At 35.0% G+C, this 24,523-nt stretch overlaps 1 protein-coding gene and 1 pseudogene across 3 annotated transcripts in view; both read right to left on the reverse strand.

Moving 5' to 3' along the window:
• LOC311601988 (thymidylate synthase-like) overlaps positions 1–7,040 on the reverse strand; it is a 119,128-nt pseudogene extending 112,088 nt beyond the window's left edge. Inside the window, exon 1 of the transcript in view lies at positions 6,729–7,040. The product of the transcript in view is annotated as a thymidylate synthase-like (transcript). The remainder of the gene's footprint in view (positions 1–6,728) is intronic.
• The window catches only part of KLHL4 (kelch like family member 4), a 237,697-nt gene extending 214,606 nt beyond the window's left edge, over positions 1–23,091 (reverse strand). The window contains exons 1-2 of one of the 2 annotated variants that reach the window (XM_084790426.1): positions 22,962–23,091; positions 21,236–21,358 (exon numbers count right to left, since the gene is read on the reverse strand). In XM_084790426.1, the coding sequence (XP_084646552.1) occupies positions 21,236–21,313 (78 nt within the window). In that variant the 5' untranslated portion in view covers positions 21,314–21,358; positions 22,962–23,091. Of the gene's footprint in view, positions 1–21,235; positions 21,359–21,588; positions 21,668–22,961 lie in introns of those variants that run through there. The other variant, XM_084790427.1, reaches the window with a different exon arrangement.
• Between the last annotated feature and the right edge of the window lie 1,432 nt (positions 23,092–24,523).

Consider the following 24,523-nt stretch of genomic DNA (forward strand, 5'->3'; position numbering starts at 1 on the left):
GTTCCCTGAATGTTGAGAAGGGTGCTAGTAATGTTCCACATAAGAATCAACACACCACAGGACCTTGTTCTTTGTATTTTGCCCAGATCTGAGTCTACATTAGCTGTTTACGGCTAAAAGAAGCTTAATTGGTGATGTTTGAATAGAGAACTAGTCTATGCCTATATCTTGATTTTCACCATACATGTGCCTAGGTTGAATGATACCACCAATACTTCTGCTGAAATTTAAACCCTATTGTGAGCTTTTAGGCTATAAAAGGAATCATTAAGAGATGATTAGATCTCTAGGGCTCTATCCTTATTAATAAAATAATGAGTCAAGGAGCTAGCTGGAGAACAAATATGATATAAAAACCATCTTGGCTTTGTGCCTTTTACACATCTTTATGGCCTGCCATGGTCTTTACAAACATGGAATACTGTAGAAAAACTTTGTCTAATGCAGCCTTTCAGTGGTAGAATTCTAGCATCCAGGACTCTATAGAAATAAATTTATATTATTCATAAATTATTACAATTCACATAATCTTTTATATTTTAGAGATTATGATAGAGAAAGCATTTGACTAAAATGCAATAAAATTAACAAAAATGATAAAGAAAATATTTAAAATTTAAAACCTTTGTGAATATGACATGATTTTTAAATTGAGAAAATTTATTTTGTGTGTGTCTGAGGAAAGTAACTTAAATACTTATACTTATCTCCTCATAGAACAAAACAAACTCACAACATACTATACACTCTCACAGGTCTAAAGGTTTTTTCCCTCAGAAGGATAACATGAGAGTTGTCCCCAAGTTGTATGAATGAAGGGCTTGGGCTGTGCGTAGAGCATTTCTGTCTCTGTTCTAGCTATCTAAGTATCCTTACACCTAGGCCTGTAAACTTCTCACCTCCTATACTCTAGTCTTCTTTAGGTGTGGACCTTGAAGGCTTCTGCTTCCCCAACCTTTGCTAACAAGTCTTAGAATGTTTTGAACTCCCGAGACTTACTACTAAATAAATTCACATTTTCTAGTTTTTCTCAACTCTGGCTGGTTGGTTCTACTCAGTTGTTCTGGCTTAAACTCCTCTTCAAGCTGACTGATTAAGTTGGCTTCTCTCACTTCTCACTGAATAGCTCTACTTGTAAATACTGCCTCTGAATTTCATGAACTGAAGTGCACTGACTGTACAAACTGAATGGAATTGATCAAAACTGTGTGAACTCAACTACTTTCAAGTCAACTGTAAGAAATGAACTCTCTTCCTCTCTATCCATGCACTGCTTTTAAATAGCTTCTCTCTTCTGTATGTTCTTACGAGAGTTGGGGATATCCTATCTCTGACTCATTCTTTCATATCTTTCTCTGATTCATCACTTTATCTGCCCTCAATTACATGTCATTGATTGGTATTAAAGGTGTGTACTAAAGGCATGTATGTATTCCAGCCAGATGGATTAAAGATATGTATCCCAGCCAGAGGAATTAAAGAGTATGTTTGCATTCATCCAAGTCCTTGCCAGAGTAGCTGTGTTGCTGGATTAAAATTCCTCTATACACAAGTACTTTGCTTTGATAGGTGTGATGGAAATAAACTGGTATAAAAATTAATGTTTGCCTTAGTACAGTAAACTCAGACAAATGGTACACTAAAAAAAAACTTTCCTGGTAAGTGAAGGCTTTCGTGGGACATGCCCCTTGGGCTATTATGCAGATATAAGTGAGTATATACCATTTGAGTCTTTCTGCTTCTGGCTTAACTCACTCATTACGATCATTTCTAGCTCTATCCATTTATCCACAAATTTTGGGAATTCCTTGTTTTTAATAGCTGAGTAGTATTCCATAGTGAAAAGTACCACAGTTTCTTTATCCATTCTTCTACTGAGGGACATTTAGGCTGTTTCCATGTTCTGGCTATTATGAATAAGGCTGCTACAAACATAGTTGAGCAAATTTTCTTGTTGTGTGCTGGAGCATCTTCTGGGTATATTCCAAGGAGTGGAATAGCTGGGTCTTGAGGAAGCCCTATTCCCATTTTTCTGAGATAGCACCAGATAGATTTCCAAAGTGGCTGTACCAGGAAACTGAGACAGAGGGGAGGACATTCTATTGGGACTCTAGATGAGAGAAGCATGGGAGAATGGCAAAGTAGAAGGATCCAGAGGGTCCTAGAAACCTACAAGTAGAACAATATGATAGGCAGATTTGGGCTTAGGGGTCCGGCTCAAACTAAGGCACCAGCCAAGGACAATACAGGCGATAAACCTTAAAACCCTACCCAGATCTAGGCAATGGACAGAACACTCTCCACAGTAGAGTGGAGAGTGGGATATTACTTTCTCACATACTCTGGTGCCTCACCTTTGACCATGTCCCCTTGAGGGGGAGACCTGGTGGCACTCAGAGGAAGGACAGCAGGTTACCAAGAAGAGACTTGATACCCTATGATCATATACAGGGGGAGGTAATCCCCCTCAGGAACAGTCATAGGGGAAGGGAATAAGGAGAAAATGGGAGGGAGGGAAGAATGGGAGGATACAAGGGATAGTATAACCATTGAGATGTAACAAGAATAAATTAATAAAGAAAAAAAACCTTTCATCTTTCTAATTACATATTCTTGATTTTCAGACTCTTAATATTGTATATTTGATGGCAATAAATAATTTGTTCTATATATCTAGAGTCCAGTCTGACTGATGAGCATAACTGTCTGTAATTTTAATAGTGCTAATGACAATTGTTATTATTTACTTCCAAAATTTTCTGCCATTCCAATTAACAATTGATGATTCTGTCAAATGCTTCTATTTCTCTTACAGAATAGTGACCAAATGTGCTCAGAAGCCACAGAACTCACTTAGAGCTCTCTGCAGTGAATATAGTCTTCTAAACCCTAGCCATAATAATTCCTCTTGGTATCAAGTCACTAAACACATCAGGCAGTGTTTACTAGCATAATTACTGATGTAGTCAAAGATAAATTACTATAACTGCAAAAATTTCCTGAGTATTGCTTTTTGTGCTTTTTGTTATGTAAGCTTATAGACATCTATACTACTTGAACAAAAGGTGATGTTCCCAAATGAGGTTCACATTAGAATCATATAAAATACCAGATTTGTAATCTGAGAGGTAGAAAAAGGGTATAATAACTTTATGGCTTTGGGAAAATATACCTCTGCATAGTTGTTCACCACTATTTAAGTATCCTCTAATAAAATCATTTGACTCAACTTGATCTACGTGAATGAATAGTAATTTGAACTATGAGACCCATCCCTGTTTGATGGCAGATGTTAATTTTATATTTCCTTAAAAATGTCACTTGGGCCCTAAACAAGTGACCATTAGATCCAAAGGTGAATCAGTTTGTAGGAATTTAAAGTGAGCATTTTCCTCAATGTGGTAAGGGCTTGAGCACCACTTTGATAAATATGGTCTTCCACATGATTATGGGGACATCCTTAAACATGATAGGAGCTAAAAAGCTTGTTTATATCCATTTAGAAAAATCTCATGAGATGGCATTAGGCAAGGGCATCAGATGCGAAGAGCATCCATCCTATTGAACATACACTGCATACTGTCAGCCCATAAGAAATTTACCACATTAGGAATGGAAAGAAGTAATTTTAACGAGAAAGGAGTATGTTGATAACATCTTCCACAGTAGCTTCTGACTTAGCACATTATATTCTGAGTCCAACTTGGCCATCATTGTTCACAGTAATCTCTCTCTCTCTCTCTCTCTCTCTCTCTCTCTCTCTCTCTCTCTCTCTCTCTCTCTCTCTCTCTCATTCCAGTCTCTTCTTCAGCCCTGTAAAATACCAGCCACAGGTGTCTCTCTCCCCCTTCCCTCCTTTGGGGACTCTGCCAAATCTTGAGCTGTACCAGGTTTCCTCCAGTGAAATACTATTCTTTCTTACCCTCATTCTCACCTTCACCCTGATAACCACCTGCTTAGAGGTATCTCACCTTCTAGCTCAATTGCATTCACTAGAAAGTTCAACTCTTGATTCAGACTCCGGGTCTCCCATTACCTTTCATCTCTGTCTCTCTGGACAATTCTGTCATCTCACCATCCCTAATTTCAAGTTTTACTGTACAGTTATAAAAACAAAACAGCATGATATTGGCATAAAAACAGTCATGGTGATCATTTGAAGTCACAATCATACATAAGATCTCACATGCTTTGTGTGTGTGTGAGATGTGATAATTAAGTTTAAAATCATTCACTAGAAACAGTGAGGCATTGAAACAAACCTTAACACTGAAATGCCATGCTTGCTCACATACGTAAAATTTGTTTTAAGAAACATGGAGTATAGATTAATAAGATATTATTGTAGTTTTGTATACTATTCTGTGTCAGTAAGGCCAGAAAAATAATTTTCTCCATTATGAGATTACTACACTAGATTAAGACAAAAGTTTCTTATTCCTTATTTTCAACATATGGCTTATGTTATTCACTTATATAAGGATCATAATGTTTGTTCAGTAATACATTATTTTTGGTTAGGCTCCTTCATATTAGATTTCTTTTAGATTAGGACAGAAGAGACTATAACTCTTCTGGATAATGAGGCACACTCTTGGGTAAATGAAAATAAAAGTTATTCTTTTTTTCTTTTAGGTGTAGTCAAGACACATATACACTAAAATACTATTTAAGTAAATTATAAACGGTAACAAAGAACGTTTAAGAATATATTTATATTCCAAGGAGTGGGATAGCTGGGTCTTGAAGAAGCCTTATTCCCAGTTTTCTGAGATTGCGCCAGATAGATTTCCAAAGTGGCTGTACTAGTTTGCATTCCCACCAGCAATGAAGGAATGTTCTTCTCTCTCTCCACATCCTCACCAGCATGTGGTATCACTTGAATATTTTATCTTAGCCATTCTGATGGATGTAAGATGGAATCTCAGAGTTGTTTTGGTTTGCATTTCCCTGATGACTAAGAAGGTTGAGCATTTCTTTAAGTGTTTCTCAGCCATTCGATATTCCTCTGCTGAGAATTCTCTGTTTAGTTCTGAGCCCCATTTCTCAATTGGGTTATTTGGTTTGGTGGTGTCTAATTTCTTGAGTTCTTTATATATTTTGGAAATTAGAACTTTGTCAGATGTAGGATTGGTAAAGATCTTTTCCCAGTCTGTAGGCTGCCTCTTTGTTCTGTTGACAGTGTCTCCTGCCTTACAGAAGCTTCTCAGCCTCATGAGGTCCCATTTATTAATTGTTGATGTTAAGGCCTGGGCTGTTGGTGTTCTGTTCAGAAAGTTGTCTCCTGTGTCAATGTGTTCCAGGCTCTGTCCCACTTTTTCTTCTAACTGATATAGTGTCACTGGTTTATACCCAGAAGATGCTTCAGCACAGCAAGAACATTTGTTCAACCATGTAAATAGCAGTCTTATTCATAATAGCCAGAACATGGAAACAGCCTAAGTGTCCCTCAGTAGAAGAATAGATAAAGAAACTGTGGTACTTCTACACTATGGAATACTACTCAGCTATTAAAAACAAGGAATTCCGTTAATTTGTGCACAAATGGATTGAACTAGAAATGATCATGATGAATGAGTTAACCCAGAAGCAGAAAGAGTCAAATGGTATATACTCACTTATATCAGGACACTAGCCCAAGGGGCATGACCCATGAAAATCTTCGTTAACAAGGAAAGTGGGACAGATAGGAGGACATCCTATTGGGACTCTAGGCGAGAAAAGCATAGGAGAATGAGAAAATAGAAGGTTCCAGAGGGTCCTAGAATCCTGCAAGAATAACATTACTATGGGCACATCAGTGCCGAGGGGTCCTGCTCAAACTATGGCACCAGCCAAGGACAATATGTGCAGTAAACTTCGAACCCCTACCCAGATCTACCCAATGGACAGGACATTCTCCACAGTTGAGTGGAGAGTGGAGTATGAATTTCACACGTACTCTGGTGCACCACATTTGACGATGTCCCCTGAATGGGGAGGCCTGGAGGCACTCAGAGGAAGGATAGCAGCCTACCAAGAAGAGACTTGAGACCATATAAGCATTTACAGGGGGAGGAGGTCCCTCTCTGTCACAGTCATAGGGGAGAGGAGTAAGGGGAAAATGGGAGGGAGGGAGGAATGGGAAGATCCAAGGGATGGGATAACAATTGAGATGTATTATGAATAAATTAATAAAATATATTTAAAAAGAATATATTTATATAATTTGATATAACATGATTATCAGTTGGATCAGTAATAGCAAATCTATAGTATATAATAAGATAATTTGTATAATTGATTGAACCTTAATTATGTGGCAAAATTTACATTATGTTATATATATGAATATATGCATATATACGTAATATTATCACTGTAAATTACATGAGTCATGTGAAGATGACATAATTAACACTTTTAAATAAATCTATGCTAAGTAAATATAAATATAAAATAGTTTATAGTCACTGAACATAGGATTTCTGATGAAATGTCTTATTATAGAAGCACATGATTTACCAATGAAATTCAGTACATTTCAAATCTAATTGCATTAATAATATTTGTATTTATCTCTTTCATTTATTTTGGGAATCTCTGCAGAAAAGCATCTTAGATGTACTAGCACTAAAACAAAGTTTATATTTTAATAAATACACTGATCTTTTACGTTATAGTTTGTATTGCCTCTTGCAATTGTCACTTTAAATGCATAATTAAACTAACATGAAACATGTAGTTACAATGGTCCTTCTGTCACTGTCCTCAGCTGCTGAAAGATCCAAGTTCTCCTGATTATTTTTCTCTTTTATTCTTTTTTTTCTTTTGGTTGTAGATTCTTTATTTTCGTTCTCATTTTCCACATCTTCTTCTACCTTTTTTACTGTCTTTTCTTCAGTGACTTGCTCCTTATCAGTGCGAAGTTCTCTGCCCATTTCCACATTTACTGATGTATCTGCCATTCCTGACAGGTACTCATTGTTTCCAACTATTTTGTTCATGGATGTTTCTGGAACCTTCAATTTCAGGCAGTCAATTATACTTTTCAGGTTCATTGCAAGTGTTCCACAAGTTGACCTCTGCTATCTCTGTTGCTGCTTCACTTTGAGAAGTGTCTGTAGGGATTGGTGTTACTCATCTTTTTTAAAATTTTAATTTTATTAACTTATTCAGATTACAACTTAACTGTTATCCCATCACTTGTATCCTCCCATTCCTCCCTCCCTCCCACTTTTACTCTATTCCCTTCCCCTAGGTCTAAGACCGAGGGGGAATTCCTCCCCACTATATGGTCCTAGGCTATCAATTCTCATCTTGCTTGCCTTCTTATTCTTTATTTGAGTGCCATAAGGCCTCCTCATCAAGGGAAGGTGGTCGAATATGGAGCACCAGAGTTCATGTCAGAGTCAGTCACACTCTCCACATAACTGTGGAGAATGTCTTGTCTAATGGGTAGATCAGAGTAGGGGTTCAATATTTACTACTTGTATTGCCCTTGGTAATGGATCTAACAGATATTTACAGAACTTTTTACCCAAACACCAAGGATTATACTTTGTTCTCAGCACCCTATCGAACCTTCTCCAAAATTGATAACATAGTAGGGCACAAAACAAGCCTCAACAGATAGAAGAAGACTGAAATAATACCTTGTATCCTATCAGATAACCATGGCCTAAGGCTGGATTTCAACAACAATAGAAACAACAAGAACTCCTACACACACATGGAAACTGTACAACTCTCTACTTAATAACACCTGGGTCAAGGAAGAAATAAAGGAAGAAATTAAGCACTTCCTGAAATTCAATGAAAATGAAGGAACAACATATCCAAATTTGTGGGACACATTGAAAGCAGTGCTAAGAGGAAAATTCATAGCACTCAGTGCCTTTATAAAGAAATTGGAAACATCACAAATAAGCAACTTAATGACACTTCTGGAAGCCCTAGAAAAAAAAGAAGCAGAAACACCCAAGAAGAGTAGACATCTAAGAATAAACATACTCATGGCTGAAATCAATAAAGTAGAAACAAAAGAACAACTCAAATAATCAACAAAACCAAGAGTTGGTTCTTTGAGAAAATCAACAAGATAGACAAACCATTAGTCATCTTTTATCAGTGATTCCTCAAGCTGCTACTCTTCAATGGGTTTGGCAGACTGATAACCCTTCCCACATTGCTGGAGTTTTTAGTTTTAGCTTAGTTTAGTTTAGAATCATTTTGTAGACAAGACTGGCCTCAAACTCACAGAGTTCTGCCTGCTTCTGCCTCCCAAATTAAAAGCATGAGCCACCACCGTTCAGCTGGAGATTTTTTTGAAAATTGTCTCTCATACCTGGAACTGATCTACCTGTCTTTTCCCAAGGTCTCTTGAAATTCATATTCAACTCTGTTCACAAACTGACAGAAACCTGCAAATCTACAGTGATTTAATTAAAGTTTGTTCTAAAAATAAAAGGCAGTTACTACTGCAAAAAGACAATTTGCATTTACAATAAACTAGGATATTTTTTCTGTGAGTAATCTGCTGAGATTATAAAAATTGTACATATAATGTTACACTAGATTTTAGAGCCTAAATGTTGTTGACCATTTGAATATAGAATTCTCACTATAAAAACCATTGAGAATGGACTTAAAGAAGATACTTTAATGCATATGTATTATTTAAAGACTCTTTTTATTTAGTAAGATCTAGCCTAAAAGATAACTTGGGCCTCTATCACAAGAGTTTGAGTTTAAATCTACCAGTCTGCAACAGTAAGAATGATCTGAACTATACGATTTTGTCTTCAATGCCCCTCAGATAGTTGAGAAGAAATAAAACTTAAATTTCTGAGTGAATCAGCAGTGTGGGTTAGCAGTTTCCAAAATGTACAAATTGACTTAAGACAGGTTACTGCCTGACCAGTCACCCAATACACTTTATAACGTTGGAGCTTCATCTTTAGCTTTCTGGCCAAATATTTCTGCCAGACTGTGTTCGCAGGGCAGGAACTATTGAGGACTTGCTTACCCTGACTCGGCAGAGTGATGCAGAGTTCTATGACCAAGTTTAGCTGGTTAGGGGACAAGATCATTTTAGATCAAGATAAAGAAGTTAAGCTATTAGAGTTGAGATAAGATAGATATTGAGTCTCATTTGGAAATTTAGACACAACAAGACAGGAAAAACACTTACTTCAAAGGAGACAAATGCAGATGGCCAAGTCACTATGAATGTAACATATATAGAACTCATTATTCTCATGATTGTCACATGTTTCTCCCTGCTGTATGTAGTTTGTCTTATACATGTATAATAAAATAAAAGTATAAGAAATTTAAAATCTAAAAAATAAAAAGAATATTTTGAAAAAGGTTAGATTATTGTATTCATAAAAAGTAGCCACCTGTGTGAGGCTATAAGATACAGGTAATTAAAATTGCCAACTTTTGGCCAGGAATAGTAGCACACACATTTCACTCCAGCACACCTGTGCAGCAAAAGCAAGTAGATCACTGTGAGTTCAAGGACAGCTTTTCAAGGCAAAGGTAGTCAGTGTCAAACCAGTGATACCCTGTTTCAAAACAAACAAAAATAATAATTGTCATCAATTACCTGTTTAAATATTTATGCAGAATGAAAGGTACAAGCTCTCACCATGGTTAGGTATTCAAACATGAACATGTGTACATTAAGAATCCCTTAATTCCCTAATATTTCTTCTGTTCTTACAGATACTGTGTATGCCAAATAGAAAATATCTGTGTATTCTTTCCAAAATAATAGCTGCCTCACTTTCCTGTGTGATACAGATTAAGTTCCTATTTTGTCTTTTTGTTATTTTTGTCAGTGCTGGTGAGCTGAGTGCAGGATTTTGTCCATGATAGGCCCTGTAACACTGAGACAAATTTCCAACATCTCCAGTTAAGTAAAATATACATTTTATTAAATTAATTACAGTTAATCAGGTGATAGTGACATGAGACTTTAATCCCAGTACTCAGGAGGTAGAGACAGGGAGATTTCAAAGTTCCAGATTATCCTGGTCTATAGAGTGAGTTCCAAGACAGCCAAATTTACAGAAAAACACTGTCTCAACAAAGACACAAACAACAAAAGATTAATTACAGTTACATTTTTGTAAATTCTGTTGCTGAAAACCAGGATAAAATAATGCATAAGTCCCTAAACGAAACTAAAAATATTATTGCTTACATTCCAAACCTAGTATTTTACATTGGAAGAAAAATGATAATGAAAAGGCATTTAAGAATGAAAAAGCTGAAAAATATGTGTTTTAAATAACTTTCATCTGGATTTAACCTTTTGTAGTATCATTGAGGCTCCAAGAAGGATGTTTAAATATCAAACTAAAGCGTCCAACAAATTTTACTATTGTGCAGCATTTTTGAGTTGTTACATGAAGTACTCCTCCTTGGCAGGATCTTAGAAAGGTCATTCTGTAAAAAAAGATGTTATTTCCTCAAAATTAATACAGAAAAATAAGAGAGTAAAAGATCCTAAGTAGCTAACTAAGCTGAATGTTAAGAGTAGATTATTGAATCTACCCCTCAATTTAAGGCCTTATTTATACTCACAAATAAAGTTATTTTTAATTAAGTGGTATATAATTTTTGTTTATTGATGTGAAATAAGTTTAATTTGGATACATTGATATAGAATCCAAATTTAAGATTAGTCTTCACACACATTATATATATTTATTCTCTAATATGATGTACTGTATCCATACAACTCAATTATAATGCAAAGTTTACTTCCAATACTTTGAAAGTGGTATTTCTGGCTCTTTAGAATAATTAAGTAATACAAGATAAATTGTTAGTTGACCAAATCATGGTCCTGTCAATTACTAGTCTATTTTTTATCATAAGAATATACATCCTAGGTTTAATATATATATATATGCATCAAAGAACTTCCTTATGGAGATGGCTTCAGATGTGACAAACCAAATCCTGGAAAAAATGTCCTTGTTTCTGCCACAGATAGAATTCTGCCTTAAAATGAGCAATTAATACTCAGCTAATTAAGTTGTATTCCTTCTCAAGTCTCTGATGTGGTTGAAGACCTTACTAGAAAGCAAAATTGTTTAGGGGTTAACATGTTTTTATGTCTAGATAAATGTTTTCAGTTGATAAAGATGAGATATGATAGATATTGATCTTCATTGAGAATTTCAGACTCACCAAGATAGAAAAGATGTTTTCTTCAAATTTGCCAAATATAAATAGACAAATCACTGTGAATGTAACATTTATATAATTCCTGATTGTTTTTTTTTTGGTTCTTCTTGTTGTATGTAGTTTATTTTATTTATGTGTAATAATATAAATGCATTTTTTAAAAAGAAAAAATAGAGGGTTCTATAAACCAAAATAAAAAAGTAAAATAAAATGTAGTACAGCAAAGAATGAAGTTGAAAATATGGGAGCATACATTAGAAAAACCACTTTGACTCTTGGAATTTTGCAAGTGTAGTGCAAATGTAAGGAACTTTGTAGTTCAGGTTCAAAGTTTAAATTGTAATTCTGTAAGGTTGTCCTCTAATTCTTGACACTTCTCACCAAAAATAAAAAATGACATGTATCAGTGAAAGATGCAAGTAATGGTCCTTCACCTTATAGTCTGTTTTTTAGCAAGGTAAAAGCATTAAATAATAAATGTAAGAAATGATGTGCATAAGGAAATACTGTCAGAAAAGCATTTCAGGGAAAGCAGCAAGCTAATATGTATGCCTAGAGGTTAGAGCAGAATCTGCATGTTACATACCACAAGATGGCTAAAGCAGAAGAAACTAGTAAATGACAGCATTAAAGGAAAACAGCAAGGGGAAGGGTGAGAAGATAATTAGGAAATTTGTATGCATTGTAAAGAGTTTGGCTTTTTTCTTGACTAAATGGTTTTTGACAGGATTACTCTAATTGTTCTGTTAACACTATATAGGAATATACATAGATGCAGTCTATTTATAGGGTCTATATATTATATGATAACAATTCAGACCAGTGTGATACAGAATTGGCATGGTTTGATTGAAAATATATTTTAAAAATACAACTAATTGGTTTTCTATTAGTTTGTATGTAGATGTTAAACACACAAAGAGTTGCGTGAATACACACAGAAAAAGCTATTCAAAACATCTAAAATATATTTAGTATGAACAGTGTGCAGAGCAGAGTCACCATAAAATGAGACATGTAAGATCTTGAAGAAGCAAGTTATGAAATATAAAAGATTAGGTGTTTGTGAAATAATTAAGTTTTGGTATTACTATAACTTGACATATATAAATTATTTTAGCTAAAACTCTTCAGAACTTATCTAGCTCACAAGAAAATTAAAACATGCAGTTTTGAATGTTGGAACATTATGTCACTTGTTTAGTTAGTTTACCAAAAATAAATTCTATACATGAACATATTTATTTTGTTAAAGTTTTTTTACATTATTTTGTATTTCAAATGCAAATCTATACACCTTGCTATAGTGAATAAAATTTCTAAAAATATTTTGATTGCTGTGGACGTTGTTTATTAAATAAGGTGTCCTCTTGGGTTTTTCATTATTATCATTATGAATTCAGAATAAGTCATGTTGAATTTTATAACAACTAAAAAATGCAATTTGACATTTTTAATATGAATACCGTGATGGTATTTAAAGATGAACTTGAGCTCTGCTAATTCTATTAAACTGCTGCTTACCAATGAGCTATAAAGTCTAATTAATCATTTTGTCGGGTTTGCTTTCTGAAGCTAGTCAATATAAATTTGAATAAATAGGAAGCTGCTGACCCAAGAACTCTTGAATATTCTAAATAGTGATGCAGCAGCTGTACAATATTGTACTTAGAATCCTGTCATATAGCAACACATCCATGTATCTGTCAGGCTACCATTCTGACACATAGAACCTGTTCTCTGTGATTTTAAATCTTCCAATAAAAGATTAGATTATTCCATAAATACACACATACATATATACATATTATTATGTCAGAATATGCAAAATTAGGTTTAAAATAAATATATTTTACTCAGAATTTTTATAGATGACATTGCTAGGTGACTTGTCACATCCAAATGCTTCAGAATGTTGATGCTATCTCACAGTAATGAAAAGTGATGGATGATATTCAAGAAGTAGTAATGCCCTATAATGATATGTGTCAGCATTTTTATTGGTCACTTTCAAGAAATATTTGTAAAAGTATTCATAAAAATGTTCAGGAAAAATCATGTAGATTATAGTGAATTTGAGTAAAAAAAGGAAATACATAATTTACTTTAGCATTAACAGCTCTTGAACTAACTAGCCCACCCTATTTATATGAATTACTTACCAAAACTCTGTAGTCTTGAAAGTCTTCCCTTGCTGTCCTGTCTTTGCCTAGACTGTACAGTATACATTAAGATTTAAGACTCAAAAACACTTTACTATTTGCCAGTTAATATTCAAAAAATGCAAAGTGCTATAGTAATAATCACAGGAAATCTATAAGAATTTGATCTTAACATGTAATAATTATTCAAATAAATCATCAAAAATGTATTTTGCTAATAGGCTAATAAAATATGTCTGTAGGTAATTGATGGCTTGTGGTACTGCTAGAGATACTGACCTCATTTACATGATACTGGCTTTAGTATTATACTGGATGTAGGATTTTTGTAGAATATGAATGACGTGATTGAGATTTCAGAGGAAGGCCTAGAAATCTATGCAATATGTAACAATTTTGGAATCTCTGAGAGCAGTATTTTAGAGAATGTTTAAAGGTATAAAAATGAAATTCAAGGTGTCATAGAAACCCAAGACATTAGAGATGTGAGAAATATAGAAAGTCAGCTGAAAGTAAATCACAGATAACCAGCAGAGAAGAATTGTAAGACAGGCCCTGTAAGCTATATTAGGTAAGGCTAAAGAAATAGAACAATTAAAAAAAGATCCAGTGCCTAGGATACCATTCAAAGGAACACCTCATTATTGCCTTCAACTAGGGTCTACCTCTTACTACATCATTCATATACAGCTAATGACAATGAAATAGCCCATTTAGGAAATTAGTTCCCTGATGTCTCCTTTCAAAGTTCACAGAATGCTTATGTATGTCCCCAAAGATAGGTATGGAGCTCCAGGACATAATGTTTTCTCTGCTGTGTTTTTGTTTTGCTTTAGGAATGTTTTTCCTATGTCTGTTAGACTATTATATGTTTGAAGCATGTGAATTAATTTTATTTTAAAGGATATCACAGATGAAAGTCAGTTTGAGTCTCAAAAGAGACGTTCAACTTGTGTTTACAACAATGGTGGTTTTTGTAATAATATGGAGGCCCTTGAATAGTAACTAAATAAATTTAGCATTGCAGTTCTTGAATGAGTCACTTTTCTTGCTACTGTGACAAAGTGCCCAACAGCAACAATTTCAGAAGAGAAAGATTAGTGTTAGGGATAGGGTACTTAAGATTAGGGATAGGGTTTATTTTGGTTGGTGATTTCAGGGGAAACAGTCAATCCTGAGAAGTAAGTCATGGGAGATGAGCTAGCTTGTTCTGCATTAACAGGAATTTGTGGCATAGCTTGTCCTCATTTTAGCCGATTGGAACCAGAAAAAAGAAATTCTGAACCAAGAGCAAATGAAGCCTGATTGTAGTACTTTGCTTTTGCTAACTAGGTCCTAGTCCTAAGATTTCTACAACCTCTTCAAACAGAATCACGAGATAGGACAAAATGTTCAAACATGTGAGCCTGTAAGGGACATTTTACAGCAGGATTACAGAATTGTGGTTTGAATAAGATTGTCCTACATGACCCTACATCTGACAAAGGCCTAATATCCAAAATATATAAAGAACTCAAGAAATTAAACACCACCAAACCAAATAATTCAATTAAAAATGGGATACAGAACTAAACAGAAAATTCTCAACAGAAGAATATTGAATGTCTGAGAAACACTTAAATAAATGCTCAACATCCCTAGTTATCAGGGAAATGCAACTCAAAATGACTCTGAGATTCCATATTATATCTATTAGAATTGGCTAAGATAAAAAACTAGCATATGCTAGTGAGGATGTAGAGAAAAGGGAACACTATTCCATTGTTGGTGGGAGTTCAGTCTTGTACAACCACCTTGGAAATCTATCTGGAACTATCTTAGGAAATTGGCAATAAATATACCTCAATACCCAGCCATACTACTCCTGGGCATATACCCTAAAGATGTTCCAACATACAACAATGACATTTGCTCAAATATGTTCATAGTAGCCTTGTTCATAACAGTCAGAATCTGGAAACAACCTAGATGTCCCTCAACTGAAGAATGGTTCATTTACACAACAGAATACTATCCAGCTATCAAAATTAAGGAAATCTTGAAATATGCAGGCAAATGGATGGAACTAGATATGATCATCCTGAGTGAGGTAATCCAGACCCCAAAAGACCCGTATGGGATATACTCATTCATAAGGGGATATTAGCCAGTTAATACAAGATAACCACATTACCATACAGAGACTCATGCATTAATCAATATCCATGTATGATGTGGACCTAGACCTTTTGTTCAGATGTAGTAGATAAGCAGCACAATCTCCTTGTAGGTCCTATAATATGGGGAGTAAAGACTACATGGACTTTGGCCTCCCAAAATTGATCACTTCTGCCCTGACAGGGTGGTGTTGCAGGCCACAGAGGAAGAGGGCACAGGTAGTACAGATGATATTTGATAGGCTGAGATCAGATGTTAAGGGAAAAGTGCTTCCCTTTCTGAGGAATAGGGGTGGGAGGGAGAGGGGATGAGGGAGGAAAGGTGGGATCAGGAGGTGATGAGGGAGGGGTCTACAATCAGAATGTAAAGAATTCAAACTGCAGAACAAGCAGGTAACTTATATTGCTAATCCCACTACATGGGAATAGCTCTGAGACTGGCTGAGACATGAATGTCTATGCATAGACAAGGCTTCTTGTTGGTCACAGAATCCATGTGACTTATTAGATGCCGTCCCTTATATGGCATGAATGAAGATTTGTAGATGTCTTACTTCTGCTCATACAAATAAAAGAGAACAAGCCTTAATTGTTCTGTGCATCCCATACACCTCATACATTTATTATTATAGGACTGTATAATGCTTGTGAGAAATTATATGTTTTCAGACCAAAAGAACCAGACACTAATTCTGGATCAGACCTGACAGGATTGATTCCTCTCAGCATTCTGGATGCTAACATCCTGCATCCTTCATGGTCCAGCACCAAGTACTTCAATTGCTGTTACTTATCAGAACAGCACAGCCCTCAGGATAGCTTCGAAGAATGCTTTCTAGCCAATTGGTTCAGCATTTCAGATGGTTCCACACAGGGCTCTAATTAAGCCTGTAATTTCTCAATTAGAAACTGTACCACAAATGCTATTCCTAGCTTGTTTAACCATTTCTCCAATTTTATTTTGGCCCCTACAAAGGTTTTATTCACCCAGATCAGCCAGAAGAAACCTTAAGCGAGTGGTGCCCCATTTTCCCTAAGGGAAATATGGGTAGGTTTTGCTTGCTCTTTTGGGATATAGATGTTATTTTCATTGGGAGTTGGTTATAAGTTATTACTGGTCTTATACAGAAGGAAAACAAGATTGGACTCAGGGATGTCTCACTTTAACTTTACCTTTCTTTTTAACATTATTTTATTATGTTTCTTTTTTAACATATATACATTTATATATTACACATGAATAAAATAAACTACATGCAGCAGGAAGAACCATGAGACAATCATGAGTTATATAAATGCTACACTCATAGTGGTTTGGCTATTTGTATTTGTCAAACTTGAAGTAAACATCTTTCCTATCTTGTTGGGTCTAAATTTGTGAATGAAAATCAGTATCTATCATATCTCATATCTATTAACTTAAATTATCTATCTAGATCTAAAAACATCTTAACCCCTAACCTACTAAACTTAATTGAAAGAGTAAACTATCTGGTCTTCAACCCCATCAGAGACTTGAAAAGGAATAAAACTTAAATGCCTGAATGAGCTGGAAGTGCAGGTTATCAGCTTCCAAAATGAAAAAAAAAGAGACAGTTTACTGCCTGAAGAGTCACCCAACACTCTCTATAACGATTGTGCATCATCTTTGGCCTTCTAGCCCAATATGTCTACCAAACATATTTGCAAGGTAAGAATTACTGAGGACTTGTTTACCCATGTTGTCAGTGTTTGGCTGACAACTCTGCCTGCATCTAAGTTTGCTGTACTTTGGCAGAATTCTTTCTGTGGCAGAAACAAGGACATTTTTTCCAGTGGCTGGTTTGCTACATTTGAAGCCAACTCCATAAGGAGATTCTTTGATGTTGATCATCTTCTTTGAGGTCAGCTGGGTGTTTCCAGGAGTTAACTTGTCTTGCTGTCAAAGAATCTTTAGAATAATAAAAAATCTTTTAATGTCATATTCTGTGGGTCTCTGAGGTTTTTGAAGACTTTATTTAACTATTTTACATTATATATAAAGAGTATCATATCTAGCTGTTGAACCTATGATATACATTCTTGTTCTGCTATCTTTCTTTCATAGTTATGGCAATAGGAGTTGAAAAGAAAAAGGATGGATATAGCAATATAAAGGGATGATACAAGAAAAAGTAGATTATCAAATCTATTCCTCACCTTAATGCCTTAATTGTTACTCACAATTATATAATTTTGTATATTGATGTGAAATAAGTTTAATTTGGATACACTGGCATAGCATCCAAATTTAAGATTAGTCTTCACACATTATATATATTTATATTCTAATATGATGAATTGTACCAAAGCAACTCAATTATAATACAATGTTTACTTCCAACACCTTGAAAGAGGTCTTGCAGGTTGTTTAGGATAATTAAGTATTACAAGCCCCAGTTAAATGCTTTCTTTTTAAAAGATTTGCTGTGGTTATTTTATTTCTTCACAGCAATAGACGTCTATGAGAATACTCATGAATGTTCAGGAATAAGAGGTGAAACTTTATCATTTAGTTATAATATGACTCCAAAGGCTCATGCTTTGAAGGGTTATTTTCTTATTCTTTTTTATTTTGAATATTAAATTATAATACAAATTCTATTTGAAAATAAGACATGAATTATGGAGCTGATTTTGTAGGTAACTCTAAATATTTAGTGTACTCATCATATGGATTTGGAACATTCACAAAATTCATTATTATTTTCTTCCAGGTCTGTCATCCCTTTCTACTATTTAATTATTACCCATACAATGAAGATATGCAAATTTAAGGGACACCGACTATTCCATTCCTAGATAGTGAAAATAGTAAAAGATGACTGAGACATTAGGGGACAAACTTCCTCAGTGAGTTATTTAATCAAATGAAGTAAATTGCTAGTAAGAATTGGAGTCAGGGGTAGGAGAGAGGGCCCCAGGATTTAAAGCACTTGTTACTCTTCTAGAGGACTTGGGTTCAATTCTCAGAACCAACCTGAGGGTTTATAATCATGTGTAACTCCAGTTTCAAGTTATCTAACACTCTCTTCTAACCTCTGCAGATACCAGGTATAAATGTGATACAAAAACATACATGCAAGCAAAATACCCATACACCCAATTTTTTTAAGTAAAAAGAAGAAAAATAGAGGCCTATCATATGATCTAGGCACACTTCAAGTGTGTTTCTAAAAGGAATATCTTGTCTCTGGAGCCTTTTTGACTTTCTGTTTTTACTTCTTATCTGCCACAAGATGAGCACATCTGCTCCTACATGCTCCCTCTTGCCAAAATTCATTGCTATACAACAGTCACGTAAACAACCAACCCAAGATTAACAAGGAACCAACACTTTGGAAATCCAAACCCTGTCTCCTTCAAGTTGTTCTCTGGGGGTATTTTGTTGTAGCTTACTAGCACAGCAACCTTCACATAACAAATATGTTAACTAACAAGATACAGTTGCTTCTTGAAACGTTTTCCCTAAAAACTACACATACATAGTTCATTTTCAATTCTAATACTAGAGTTTTGTAAAGAAAGTGTGTTTGACACCACAAATATTTGCACCCATTGATAAGGAAGGAGTATATATTGAAAATAATGTGAAGTTTTAATTCAATATGATGCTGAGATTATTTTTTTAATCAGTAAAATCTCTCCTTCTCTCTCTCTCTCTCTCTCTCTCTCTCTCTCTCTCTCTCTCTCTCTCGTTCATGTGTGTGTGTCTGTGTGTGCGTGTGTGTGTCTGTGTGTGCGTGTGTGTGCATGTGTGTGTATGTGCATGTGATATTGACATAGGAAATTATTTGGAATTTTAATTGATGAAACATTCAAATCACACAAGAATTTCTGCCCACTCTTTTGTTATTTTCTGTTCTATTAACATGATGCTCATCTTCTTTACACTAGATATTTTCTATTTAAGTCACAAGGTATCATTATCACCACATTACATATAATCATAGGAGAATAATCCAAGATATATTTGTTGTTTAAAAAATAAAACATGTAAAGCAACAACACCACTGAAATCCTCTCACTGAAGATGAAGGGCAGAAACTGCTTTTCTTCATGAGATTAACAGGGATGTTGTTGTGTGTTTCTGTGGCTGGTCAAGGACAATTTACAGTTTAGTTGCTGTGAAAAAAAGACTTGTTGATTTGAATGCATTCTTATTATAGCTTCAGGTAGAGGATGATAGATTTTGCTGTCATTGTGATAAACTACAACCAATGTGATTGCAATACCAAAATAAATAAAGCTCCAGTATATGTACTTGGTTCTGCTACTTAACTATTAAAAACAAAAGCTTCCTTTGAGAAAGTTTGATTTCTTTAAGTAGTCAGTTTTGTTTCAGGCTAAGAGATAAGTTTTCTAGTACTTACCGTCCTCTCTATCATTCTGCTTAAAGATATGCGCTTGTACAACTCTTCTTCTGAAGCTACAATGCAATTATACTTGCCTTGTGGCAATAAATAAAAAGTAACATCTGTTTTGTAGGGACTTTTCATATTAAAAGGATCAGAGATGGTACTTTTCCCCTCTACATTTTCTCCCTTTGTTAAAACAAGCCATTTAGTAAATGGTAAAAATATAAAAGTGGAAAAATAACTGCATCTACAGATTGAAAGAGTTGAATAACGGATTTTGATTCCATAACATAAAAATGTTTATAAGTTTATAAAATTTGAAAGATCTATTTCAAGAACAAATAAATAACTGATATGTTTTATTAATATTTGCCCACATGCTTTTTATGTTACTCTCCAGTCATAATTATCTTTTTTCTGATTACCTATTCTTTTTTTTTTAAAGATTTATTTATTTATCAAGTGTATATTAAGTGTTTTGCCTGCATGTACATGTGAATGCCAGAAGAGGGCACCAGATCTCATTATAGATGGTTGTTGTGAGCAACTATATGGTTGCTGGGAATTGAACTCAGGACCTTTGGAAGAACAGTCAGTGCTCTTAAGCTCTGAGCCATCTTTCCAGACCCTCTGATTGCCTATTCTTTAGCACAGTATTTTGTGGTCCCTTTGTTGCTAGAAGTAACTACACAATTTCTGATGCAAGTTTGTAACTTCTCCAAACCTTTATACTTGTTTACTCTTGGCAGTGGTATTTGAGTAAAACATGAGTAAAAGCTTATTAGTATTCTTAACATCTTTGAGACTTGTAGAAATACCCTGTGATTTCTTTTTGTCCTATTACACCTCTGCTTTTACCATGAAAATAATCTTCCTTGGGAAAAAATGTTAGTTTGTTATCAAGGTCTCTGTAATGAAATCAATGTTACAAAGCAAGATTCAGGCCATGATTCAAGAAAAAGCATAAGGTGTAAAAACATTTCAAGCTCTTACTAGTCAATGTGAAGCATACTCAATAATCACTCAGAACATGTACTAAAGATCCTAGAAAGATCATGGGTAAATAGTACCCACTACAGTAAAGGATATTTTATGCCTAACTTACAAACAATAAGAGCATTTTTGAAAGAATTAATCATCAGCACATTTCAATTAACTATCTCCTAACACAAAAGCAAAAATGATGAGATGAAAACAAAATCCAGACAGTAAAAAATGTACCACTCACCGTATCATCTAGCTTCCAATAGAAATTATTAATGAAATAATACTTATAAACTAAATAATACCAACCAGTGGAGACAGATCACTTGTTGAGTTACTAATAAAAGGCATAAGGGGTTTAAATTTCTTGTACCTGTGAGATGCCTGCTCTCCTCTCTATGTCTCTTCCTCTGATGGAGGATGAAGGATTCTCCATTTTCTTTGCAGACATAATTAGTTGTTCAAGGCCACAACGTTGATTTTCCTTTGTAAGACCCTGTAAATAGGAAAAGTGGGTGAGATCACAAACTTGTTTAGAAGACCAACAATAATGAGATAAAATTCCTGCAAATGGATGGAACTAGAAATGATCATCATATGTGAGGTAATCCAGATGCAGAAAGACATGCATGGTATATATTAACTTATAGGTGGATATTAGCCCAACATGTATGTCCTCTGAAAGACTCTACTTAGTGGGAGATCAGGGCAGAATCTTGTACTCACTGCTAGACTGTGAGCGCTGGAAGTGGTATGGAAGAATTCGGAAATGGAAGGATGCAGAGCGTTGTGGAACCACACAAGGAGACCATCAAGGCCAGCGTATCTGTACTCGGGGTTGGGGGCAGGGCGAGCTGCACAAACTGTTGCACCAGCCAAGGACAATGAATGCAGCAACCTCCCTGTGTTTAGATATAGCCAAGGGACAGCTTATTCTACAGTTGTGGGGGGGGGAGCAGAAACTGCAACTGACATTAACTCTAGGCCTCTTGATTAGATCACCTCCCTCCCCATAGTGGAGAGACCAGGCAGGCACACAGAGGAAGGGGCTTAGGACAATCAGCATGAGACCTGACAGGCTATGGTTAGATGGTGGGGGAAGAATTCACCTTCCATCAGAGGTCTAGGCCAGGAAAATAGAGTAGAAGAAGGAGGGGGGTGGGAGTGAAGATGCAATGGAAGCCATAACTACCAGGGTGCAATGTGAATATATTATAATTTTAAAAAGGAAGGAGAAAAAAGAGAGAAAATTCTAGCAAAATATTCACAAATATCACAAACCCAACTTACCAAGGAGCAACCCTTGGTTATAGATTCAGACTCTCAAGTCTATCCTTACTGTAATGTCTTGCCTTCTATTACATAACCTGTACTTAATTTCTGTCTCTTCTCATGTTGTGGTAGATATAAAATACCTAGTGATGGTTTATTTCCTTACATCTCAGTACACTACTTACCTCTTTTCTATTTATTGTTGTTGGAGACAAAGCCTAGATCATGTCCAGAAATATATATTGAGTTCATTTTCAGACTTTTTTTTTTCTTGTGGACTAGTCTGCTTTGCCACTTACGCACTTGTGATAGATTTGAAATTTAAGGGGGCAGCAAAATTAAGTATGATCGAGTTATATTATAAAATGGAAACTCTTAAGCAATTTTTACAAAATCTGAGCCAGGTATAATGGTAGAGCACAACTTTAATCTTGGCACTTGGGAGGCAGAGGAAGGCCAATCTCTGTGAGTTCAAGGCCAGCCTGGTCTACAAAGTGAATCCAAGACAACCAGGACAACAAAAAAAACCCTTTCTTGAAAACATACAAAAAGTTCAGAATCTGCACCTTCAAGTCAAAAGTTACCTCTTGGTACTTTTTCATTATTTCTATTTGGTAAGGAGAACCATTCAACCAGAAAAATAGGGCTAATGTAAAACCAGCAACCATTTTTAAGCCCAGGGTATTAAACTTAAGGATTTATATATAACTATTAAGTCTACAGGTCTACATTATGGGGTTCTTCCATACAAATATAGTTCATGGATCATACAAATCTCAAGAAAGGCCAGCGGAAGGAATCTGATACACAGTTTGTCCTGTACTCACCAGTCAAGGGTTGGTAAATGGAGTCTCCTCGAGTTTTCTGAGATTCTTGTGACTCAACACTCACAAAAAGATGATGAGGTTTTGAGGCAGGATCTAATGCACTGGACTCAACCAGTCTTCAGTCTGGTCTACAGCATGCCTCCCTCCTCTTGTCTCTTTCTTTCTTCCTGCCCCACTGTTTTTCAGGGGAAAGTAGCTATCTGCTATCTCCCCAGCCTGTTCTTTAGAAAAACAGATTCCTTTTGTATTCTAATCTGAATTTGCAGGGTTCCCATATAAAGATGTTTGGCTCTTTGTAAATTTTGTCTGCTTTCTGCATTTTTGTATCCGTGCTATGCAATTCAAGGTCATTTGGAACTCTTTTTATCTTGGCCAGGACTTTTGGGAACATAATATTCTCTAACTCTCATGTTGTTGTTCCAAGAGAAAAATGTGTGCCTTTTCAACATAATAATTATATTAATTCTTTGAGAAATTCATACATGCATATAATGTATTCGATCATATTCACATACTGCTCCTCCTTTTAACCTCTTGTAGATTCACCCCTACAAACAGACTCCCTAACTTCATGTCTTCTTTTTTCCTTTTATAGAAATAATCCAGTGTATCAAATCTGTGCTGCCCACATACGTGTGAGTGTGGTATCATCTATTAGTGTATGGGGGTTACAGCCTTAATGAAAACTGACTTTCTCTGCATTGGCACTAACTAACTCTCAATAGCACTTCAGTTTCAGATGAGTGCTTGTGAGCCATTTCCCCACAATGTTGGAATGTTGACTATCTTGATTTTGTGCAGGTTTTTTTCTACAGGAAATCACAACTGCAGTGATTTAATGTATGCCTTGGCCCTGTCATGTCCAGAAAATAGTATTTTTCACTCATCCTCTCTGACTGCTGATTCTTGCAATCTTTCTGCCACTTCTTCTAAAATGTTCCCAGAGATAAACAGTGTTTAAAAACAATTCAAGCAGCTGTAAATTCTGATTAATATTTATAGTAGATAAGGACCTTATAATTTAGCAATGTGTGGAGAAATAATTCTAGTTTTTTCATTGTGTCATAACTATTATTATGATGAATCTCTGAATAAGTTGGAATTTTGCTATATTATCCCCACACAATATAGTGAAGGAATTAAAGTTAATCACACCATAAGAAAGAGTGATATGCTTCATTTACTACCACAATGAAAGGAGTCAGTCTGCAGAAACAAAGAAAAAATATCTCGTATTTTTTTTCATTCTAGCTTGACATCTATATTTGCATTACTTGATTAGAGATGTGACTTGAAATATTGAATAACATTATAATTAAAAACATCTTAATTTTCAAAATACTAGCTTTGCGATAGAAAAGATAGGTAACAAAACATGAATTTCCCTTACTTCAGTACTTAGTGCTTAACATTATAAAACTATCTTAGCCATTGTACTTCAAAAGGACAGAAATATTATAAAAAGACATGTAATGTATTATATAATGTGTGTATATATATATATATATATATATATATATATATATATATGTATGTATATAAAACAACAGACACCAATGATG

Source organism: Acomys minous, assembly GCF_964271855.1.
Source record: "Acomys minous genome assembly, chromosome: 7".
NCBI lineage: Eukaryota > Metazoa > Chordata > Mammalia > Rodentia > Muridae > Acomys > Acomys minous.